A 9643-nucleotide genomic window follows, 5' to 3' on the forward strand; every position below is an offset into this window, starting at 1 on the left:
GGGAGCTGGCATTGGGTTCTGCTCCTTTGCTTATCATCTAATGAGGTAGGAGAAGCAAAGACCTCATGAAAGGGACCGAGTAGAATGAATTTTCTTGGGAATCTAGAAGACAAAGGAGTGATGCACCAACATCACAGGAAATCTGCTAAAGCTGAAGTTCTTCCAGAGTAGGGCCTTGCACTTCTTTACTCAAAGTCTTGCACTCAGTGCCTAGCACGTGCTCAGAACACAGTGGTCACGCATCCTGGTCACATATATGGACCACATATGGACCACATATATGGACCACATATATGCCAGTGGTCCCCAGGTGATACCCTAAGGCCTACCCGTGGAGGAGGCTGTACCATCCAGGTGTGTGTAGTTACACTCCATGACGCTCACGCAAGGAGGACATCTCCTAGCCATGCATTTCTCAAAACTTTGCCCATTCTTCAGTGATGAATGACTGTAGATACACATTTTTGAACGAATGAATTAAAAATCTGCATGAGTGATTCTGGAAGTTGAGAGCAGCACTTCTCAAACTTCAGTGAATCCTCTGGAGGACCTGATAAAACACAGATGGCAGGGCACCACCCCAGAGTTTCTCATGCCACAGGTCTGGGGCTAGGGCTGAGAATTTGCATCTCTAACAGGTTACCAAGTGAGGCTACTCCTGCTGGATAGCTGATCACGCTTGAGTAGATCTACTTTGGAGTGTGAATGACAAACACCAGAAGCTTGCTTAAAAGGTTGGCCTCCTGGCTCTGTGCCTGGAGATTCTGCTGCAGCTGGCCTGGGGTGTGGCCCAGGAATCTGCATTTTAACCAGTTTCTGATGTTGCTGGCTGCCAAGCTCATGGCCAAAACCATGGATGGTTTGCTTTTCTTTTTGAGGATGTATAGAGTTACCATCTGCCCTTTGGAAACCAAGTCAGGTGCAAAGCTCAGTGGCAGCCAAGCCCTGGTGCACCACACATGCGAAGATGGCTGAAAGCAGGGTCATCAGCATGAGCTACTGTGGACTGAAGAAATGGACATGAGGCCATACTACACAAGGAGACAGCTGGGCACAGCTTCGAGCCACGTGAGATGTGGATGGCAGCGGGGGTGGGTGGGGACAGCAGCAGCAGTCAGCCTGAGTTGGTGGCACAACACCAGAGGATCAAATCCATCCTATGGAGCCAAGCCTTCGGGGGAAAGCTCACACTTAGATGGCACTTAAGGAGCCAAAGGTGCCAAACTGTGTGTTGGGTTGGAAAGGACCCTGGAGTTCACCTGGGCCTCCACAGGAGCCCCGAGAGCCAGCAGAGCGTTGCTGGGGACACCGTCCTGATGTCCAGGCCCAGCTGTGCACTGAGCACACACGCCTGTCCACACAGCACCTCTGCTGTATTCTTTACATCGGCAAGCGGGTAACAGATGGCCCTCGGAGGGAGTAGAATGTGCCTCTCCCTCTGAGAAACCAGCCTGCTGTGTGTCTGGGGCTGGGTACCCCAGAGGCAGGGGTTCCTTGTGAGATGAGAATTCCTGTGGAAATCATTGATCAGGAAGTGTCCCCAGAAAAGGTAAGGGGGTGGCAATATGAGACCAAATAAGCATGTGACCCCAAGCAACAGGGTACCACAAAAGGCTCAATCCCACAGGGAAAACCCTGGAAAGGGAGCTGCCCCCGACCATCAGTTGGTGGTGGTGGTGGTGGTGGTGCCTGGGAGATGTGAGCTAGCAGGAGGAGCCATTGTGTCTGTTCATGTGGGCAGGCAGGGTGGGCTCCAGCAGCCCAGGGTGGCTGCTCACCAAGGGGAGCACGTGCTGGATCACTGTGCGCGGAAGGGGCGCTGACAAGGTCTGCTAACCCGGGTCACTTTGGACAAGTTCCCTATCTTTCCTAAGCCTCAGGGAACTCTTCTTAGGCCTGGCGTGTTCTACTTGTATGTTTCTTCCAAAGTTTGAAATTGCTAGAGGGCTCTTATTTAGGCTGTAGCCAAATTGTCTTTGTAGTTTTCATTTACTGGTCCTGGGTCTGCCCTTTGTGGCCACGGGGTCACCTCTGTCCCTCCTGCCTTTCGGAAAGTTGAAAATAGTGATGATTTAACCCCCAGAAGGTTCTTTTCTCTTAGCCTGAAATCTGCAGCTCTTCCAGCTGCTCCCCATGTAAGAAGAAATGTTTCCAGACCGTGCTTCCTCCTAGTTGGTCTTTTTGGGCATCCCCCAACTTCTCCAGGAGCCTCTTATAACGTGGCATCTAAACAGGAAATTGGGGCTACAGGAATCTTCCGACTTGAGTATTCGATCGAGTGCTTGGGAAAATACACTGGCTACCAAATCATCGCCTCATGCCTCAACCATCTGCTGCTAAACCCTCATCTTGAGGAGGGAGGGCAGACTAGCCCGCAATCTATTTTTGTTAATATGACCAGTCATATGACAAGGGGCAGAGGCCACTCATTTTTCCTGTCTGGGTCTCTGGCCTACGACCTTTGGAGCTGGAAGGCTCCCTCTCTGTTCTGGAAAACATTGGCATCACACACAGAAGAAGCTGTTACCGAGAAAAGCGAACTCAGGATGTAGCAGAAATTATTAACAACCCTCTACCACAGTGGCCCTCACACTGTGTGCACTGGCATCCCGGGGAGGGGTTGTTAAAGCAGATGGAGTTTCTGATGCTGTCAGTTTGAGGTAGGGCAGAGAATTCACATTTCTTAACAGGTTCCCAGGTGATGCCCCAGGAGGCCCGCTGAGCACTGTTGCCTCCCCACATGTCGTGGCTGCTTGGGTCTTGGTATTAAGAGTTTTCAGAAGGAAACACATCCATTGTGTGTGCTTGTGCCAGGGGCAGTCAAATATATTGTCCAGTGTTATTTTACCAATCTTGGGCGTGCAGTATCTTCCCATTACACATGACATAAGGACACTCACAGAGTTAAGTCACTTGCTTAAAGTCACATGGGGCAGATCTGGAATTGGATCACAGGTCCGTGTGACCCTAAAGCCCAGGCTTTCCCAGCCCCTACTGCTCCGTAAACTTTCAGCTGGGCCAGAAGGCCAAAAGTGCTCACGATTAACATACCAACAGGACACAGAAATCCCGCCTCTTGAAGTCCGGCTTGAATTGCATGTCACAAAGATAAACTATGTTTCACATTGGAAGAAAATGAAGATAACATGGCATTTTTCTCTATTGCAAGTCTGTCATTATTTGTAATCATGTTTTCACAATCAGCTTAGTTAATGTGTCAATTTCTAATAATAGGCTCTCCATGGAGGCTGCCAGGAGTCATGTGGAAGCATACTGGGATTGAAAGGCGCCAGTGATAGATGATAAAGAGTTAACCTTCCCCAAACTGCAGCCTAATCATTGAACATGAACATTTTAAGAGTTCGTGATTTTGAGAAAAGTTACCAATGTTGTTATTACACAAAATCTTTTTCTCCCTCCAAAGTACATTATAATGGATAAACCCTGAAAATATTATACTGAGTGCAAGAAGTCAGTACAAAAGGCCACGCTATGGTATATGATTCCACTTAAATGCCGTATCCAGAATACACAGAAAGTAGATTAGAGCTGCTTAGAGCTTGGGGGGCTGGTGGTATAGGGAAGTGACGTTAAAGGGCACGGGGTTTCTTTTTTGAGGTGACGTAATGCTCCAAAATTAGCTCTGGTGCTGGCTGCATATCTGTAAATATGCTATGAACCACTGAGTTGTACTCTAAATGGGTGAACTGTATGGTATGTGGATTATACTCAGTAAAGCTGTTGCAAAGAAAAAGCATTATATTTGCAAAAAACATTTTAAGTGCTATAGATGTTTGTAGTTTTGAAGCTTTTCACCATGCGCAATTATTTTACAGTGAGAGCTATGGAATTTAGGTTGAGCTAGGCAGGGCCAATTGAGGGACAGTGGCTGACTAGCATTGCAACCCTAATGGGGACGTGAAGTGGGTGCTTGGAGGACCTAATCTGGGTTCTGTCACTGGAGGTGCAGGTGTATGGGAATGGACTGTTGAACCTGACAAGGGGTGGAGGCTACAGGGCAAACTGCCAGGTCTCGAAAGACATGCTGGAGTGCATAAATACACGCTGGGGCTACAGGGTCCTGGGGCATCTGGGGCCGAGTCCAGGATGGCTGGATGCCAACGTGGCCTGGCCTTCTCAGAAGAGTGGAGTCCACCTGACTCCCCAGTCAGGGACCACCCAGGGTCACCTACTTGATGCCTAGGGATATAAGCTCACAGCCTGACCAGGATATTTCCTCAATCCCAGCTATGTGAAGACAAAAGAACCAGCGAGAAGCAAGTAATTGTCTCAGTCAACTTCCTGATTTTAATAACCCTTTACTCCTCCCACTAGTGGTGCCATTTCCTATAACTGTTCAACTCAACATTACTTATGTCAAAAACAATGAGAAGGGATAGACAGACCCCAAAACAAAACAGTCCCTGCCCTCAAGGATTTTGTGGTCTAAAGGGGAAGGGCAAGTCATAAGCAGGTTATTCCAATATCTGCTCATCTCCATGCATTCCAGGTGGGTTGCGGGGCCTGCTTCTAGAACCACCAACCTGAGACACACATCTCCCACAACTTAAAAAAGGACACACTAACTTGGCTTACTGAAAATTCAAATATTGATGGACTAATGGTCATATTTCCTAAACAAGGCCTTGTGAACACATGTAGTATGAATATTGCTTCAGTCAACACAGTTCCTTATGCCCTGAAGGCAAGCCATGTAAAGGTGGCATGTTGGGCCAGCAATGAACGAGCACTTATTATGCAAAATTCCATTTCTGATGCCAGGAGATTAAAGTCTTCCACAGCATCTTTATTGTCAAGAAGTGTGACATTTAGACTTCAACTTGAATGCATGGTGATGCACAGATCTGATGGGATGTGAACTGATTTCAGGGTTAAAAACATGCTGTTCAAAAAATCGTATTTAAGCTTATTCTGAAATTTGGTTTAAATCTGTTGTACTAATTTTATTTTGACAATACCCTAGGTCACAAAATATAGTGGGGAGGGAGTCCTAGATTGTGGTCCAGACTCCATAACTCAATATCCCAGTCACCCAGGCAAACCTTACTGTCTTTGAGGCTCATTTGCTGCATTTGTTTAAAAAGAAAAACAAGAGGGTTTGGCCAAAGGAGCTTAAATATCCCTTTTTGGCAAAATTCTATTAGGTTGGGTAAAGGTCATTTGATTTCAACCTACAAGATCTGTGCAAATTGAACCAAACCGGTATTTTATTTTTGAACTTGGAATTTTAGTGATTTAAAAAAAACCCAGCAACTCCCCCCCTCCCAACCCATCTGTAGCTCTAACATTAGGAATTCAAATTGGAATATTTTTAGGCTCTGAAATTTAAGCAAGTCCTTAACCTGAGCTCCTGCCTGCATTTTATAATTTGACTAATTTAAGTCATACAGCAGTTCCATCTTTGACAAGAAAGCAAAAATGATTTTACTAATATCTTTATGAACTTCAAGACTTGCTTCTAATTGGAGACCTTCTAAGTACAGTGGCATACCAGGAAGAAAATGACAGAATTTTTTTTTTCCTTGGACTTTTTTTCTATGAAATAGAACCTCAACTGTCAGAAATGCGAGTTATTTCAGATGCCCTCAATAAGTTCACTTAAAACAGATTGCCGGTGGGTTGCATTAGAACATTAAAAAATCAATTCTAGATGAAAGCAAAAGACACAGAAGCCTCCGATTTGGCACGAAAGAACAGTCATAGTAATCATTTAAGTTATTTAAGAGCAGGATGGAGGAGATGGAGAAATGCTTTTCTAACGTCTCATGCTTGGGGTGGTTTTAGTCATCATTTCTGTGGTGGGCGCTTCTTATAAAAATAACTTCATGAGGAGCAGCCCGAGGAAACTCCAGCCGCGACAGAGCAGTGCAACCTCACTGCCCATTATCTCGTCAGGGTATTGAGGCTGGAGCAGGCAGTAATTAGACCAGAGCCTTGAAAGTCAGGCTGGGGGGAGAAACTGGAAGGAATTATTTTCTTAAAGGAAGTGGTCATTCAAAGGCTGAAAACCCAAGTTACCTACAGTCTCCTTGTCCAGTTTGCCAAGGGAGGGGCCGGGCAGGATCCAAGAACAGGAAGGGAGAACTCGGCTGGGGCGAGGGGGCGGCGGTGGGCGCACATTCCCCGGAGGTGTAAAGTGAAACAAGCGGGTCGGAGCCTCGAGCTGCCTTCGGAAGGGCGCAGGGCAGGCCCAGCATCCCGGCAGGGTGAGTCCAGGTGAGGGGCGAGTGAGGGAGCGCAGCTGGCGGGAGCCGCGATTCGCCCGGGGCGTGGTTCCCGCCAGTGGCTCCTCGGCTGTCAGCCGCCTCCTGCGGGGGTGTCTGCCCGCAAAGTCGCTGCTTAATCCCCGCGCCCGCCGGGCTCCTTAGGGCCTCTTCAAAGCAGAAAGTTGCAAGCCCTGGGGGTCTTTCCCAGGCGCAGGGGCACCGAGGGGTCGACACTCCTCCGGCCCAGCCGGGAGCCCCTCCCCGGACGCCACCAGGTACTCGGTCCCCGCTGACTTGCGCCTCTCCAGTGGGCACCCCATCCCCGCACCCCTAGTCGGCTCGCGGGACCCCCTGGAGACCGGCGGTCTGTCGGGTCACCGGAGAGAGGTCCCGGGCCCCGGCGGCCGCCGCCTCCCGCTCCCCGGCCCGAGGTTCGCGGCCAGCAGCCGGGGCTCAGGGCGGGGCACGGCCGGGAGGCCCGGGCCGCGCTATTCCTGTCGCGGTGAGCTACCGGCCTGTTATGTGCGGCGCCCAATCACGCCTCCGACTCGCCGCGCTGACCCGAGGCCCCCCCACTCCCTAATCCCCCAGGCTTTGATTTGATCCTCCGCGCGGAACAAGCTCACCCCCCTGGCCCTAGCCAGTTGTCCCCGGCCCTCGCGGATGCCCGCAGAACCCGTCCTCCTCGTCCACCCCGGGAGGTCGGAGCGCTCTCCCTGCACGCCGGAGCCGCCCCGAGCCCGGGCCCCATCTGCGCATCCCGGCTGTCGGAGGTCCCCAGTCGGCCCGCCCGCAGCGCGGCCCTTCCAGGTGATGGTGTGTGGCCATTGCGGCCCCTGGCGCGCAGGTGTGGGCTCCCCAAACCGGGCCGGGGACAGGGCTTTGGGCTTCGCGCTGGCAGTCTCAGCCGCCTCTGAAACCGTGCCTTGCACCCCCTGGGAGGCTCCAAACGCTGTGCCCTCCCCTACCAGGGGTTTCTGGACGCTGACCCCCGAGCGGATTTGCCCCGAGAAGGGCGCGGGGCGATCTGCGGAGCTGGGGGAAGGAGCCTCGGGCTTTAAACTGAGCAGGCACAAAAGCAAGCTTGCCAGGGGCGCTGCGGCTCGCGCGGGGGACGGGGGGCGCCGTGCCCCGGGATGCCTCCAGTCGCGCCCGGCTGGCCCCAGCCCCAGTCCCAGCCCCGGCCCGGCCGCTTCCCGCCCCGGGCACCATGAGTTACTTCCTGTCCTACTGCAAAGCTCACGGCGGCGCGCTGCTCACCGGCTACCAGGCCCTGCGCGCCGAGGGCTTCTTGTGCGACGTGACGCTGGAGGCCGAGGGCAGCGAGTTCCCGGCGCACCGGTCGCTGCTGGCCTGCTCCAGTGACTACTTCAGGGCCCTGTTCAAGAGCCACACCCGGGAATCCCGGGAGCGCGTGATCCACCTGCACGTGCCGTCGGCGGCGGGCCTGCAGCGCCTGCTGGACTTCATCTACACCGCCTGGCTGCCGCTCTCCATGGACACCGTGGAGGACACGCTGGAGGCCGCCAGCTACCTGCAGGTCACCGAGGCGCTGGGGCTGTGCGGCCGCTACCTGGAGCGCCAGCTGGCCCCGGAGAACTGCTGCTTCGCGGCCAACATGGCGGCGCGCTTCGGCCTGGCGCACACGCAGGGCGAGGCCGAGCGCCGCATCATCCGCCACCTGCGCGAGCTGCTGGCGCGGGGCGCGGGGCCCTCGGGGCTGCTGGAGCTCAACCCCGCGTCCCTGAAGGCCGTGCTGGGCGCGCCCGACGTGGCGCGGGTGCCCGAGGCGCGGCTGCTGGGCCTGGCGCTGGCCTGGCTGCGGCGGGAGCCCAAGGCCGAGCGCATGGCGCACGGCGCGGCGCTGCTGGAACGCGTGCGCTTCGGCCTGGTGCCCGCCGCCGAGCTGCGGCGCGTGTACTCGGGGTCCGGCCTCGCGCTGCCCGCGCGCATCAAGGGCCTCATCATCCAGGCCCTCAACTACCACACGGCGCCCTCCCGCCAGCCGCTCCTGCAGGGCGAGCAGACCACCGTCCGGAGCCCCCAGACCCGCATCTTGTTGGTCGGGGGGCGCAGGGGGCGGGAGGTGGTGACCCAGCCGGTCGTGGCCCCGCGGCCGGTAGCCCGGGTCCGGGTCATAGTGGTGGAGGCCCAGGAGGAGGAGGAGGAAGAGGAGGAGGAGGAGCAGCAGGAGCAGCAGCAGGAGCCGGAGGAGGAGCAGCTGGAGGAGGAGTGTGAGCTCACCCAGGACGTGGTGGCCTTCGACGTGTACAACCACCGCTGGCGCAGCCTCACGCGGCTGCCCGCCCCGCTGCTGGGGCACTGCGTGTGCACCGCAGGCAACTTTCTGTACGTCCTGGGCGGGGAGCGCCCTCCCGGGGACGCCTCCTCTCCCCAGGCGGGCGGCCCGCGGGTGGTCACGGCCGAAGTGCACCGTTACGACCCCCGCTTCCACGCTTGGACGGCCGTGCCCGCTCTGCGGGAAGCGCGGGCCCACTTCTGGTGCGGCGCCGTGGGCGAGGGGCTCCTGGCCGTCGGGGGCCTGGGCGCGGACGGGGAGGCGCTGGCTTCCGTGGAGATGTACGACCTGCGCCGGGACCGCTGGACGGCGGCGGGGGCGCTGCCGCGGGCGCTGCACGGCCACGCGGGGGCCGTCGGGGACCGGGGCGTGGTCTACGTTTCCGGGGGCAAGGCGGGGAGAGGCGAGAGCGGCTCGAGCAGTCTCCGCGACATGTACGCTCTGGGCCCAGGGGAGCGGGACTGGAGCAAGAGGGCGCCCATGGGCACCTCCCGCTTTGGGCACCACATGGCGGCGCTGCGCGGGGCGGTGTTCGCCTTTCTGGGGCGCTACGAGCCCTTCTCTGAGATCGAGCGCTACGACCCGGGTGCAGACCAGTGGACTCGGCTGCAGCCGCTCCCCTACGACCGTTTCTGCTACGGTCTGGCCGTGGTGGAGGAGACGGTGCTGCTGCTGGGCGGCCTCAAATGGCGGCACTCGCGCCAGGTGCCTACCCGCAACGTGGTGGGCTATGACCTCGACCTGGACCGCTGGGAGGACATCGACTGCGCGCTGCCCTGGGCCTGGAGCGGCCTGCAGTGTGGGGTGCTGCAGCTGGCCGAGGGTGCGGACGAGGAAACCGAGGGGGAGCCCGGAGAGCTGCCAGATTTGGTGTAGGGCTCGTGAAAGCGTTAGTGTGGATTCTGGGTGACGAGAAGTCACAGTGTTGCTCTTGACCCCGCTTACAGAGCGAGAAACACGAGCGCGGGTCCTAAGAGTGGCACTCTGGAAGCAGAGTGGCTTTCTGAAGGCTAGAGGCAAGGCAAACAAGGCCAAGGCCAGAGAGGAACATTTCCCCTTAAGCTGAAGGGGAGGGGAGACAAGTCGGTCACAAGGAACCACGAGTCAGCTTCAGGGA

The 9643-nt window shown here is 55.6% G+C and overlaps 1 protein-coding gene across 1 annotated transcript; it reads left to right on the forward strand.

The window, feature by feature from the left end:
* Positions 1-7437: 7437 nt before the first annotated feature.
* On the forward strand, positions 7438-9420 carry KLHL34 (kelch like family member 34). The gene has a single exon (XM_037513118.1). The coding sequence runs from the start codon at positions 7438-7440 to the stop codon at positions 9400-9402; it is 1965 nt and encodes a 654-aa protein (XP_037369015.1). The 3' UTR covers positions 9403-9420.
* Positions 9421-9643: the final 223 nt, after the last annotated feature.

The sequence above is a fragment of the Talpa occidentalis genome, unplaced genomic scaffold (assembly GCF_014898055.3).
Source record: "Talpa occidentalis isolate TD23 unplaced genomic scaffold, MPIMG_talOcc4v2.1 talOcc4.15, whole genome shotgun sequence".
Taxonomy (NCBI): Eukaryota; Metazoa; Chordata; class Mammalia; order Eulipotyphla; family Talpidae; genus Talpa; species Talpa occidentalis.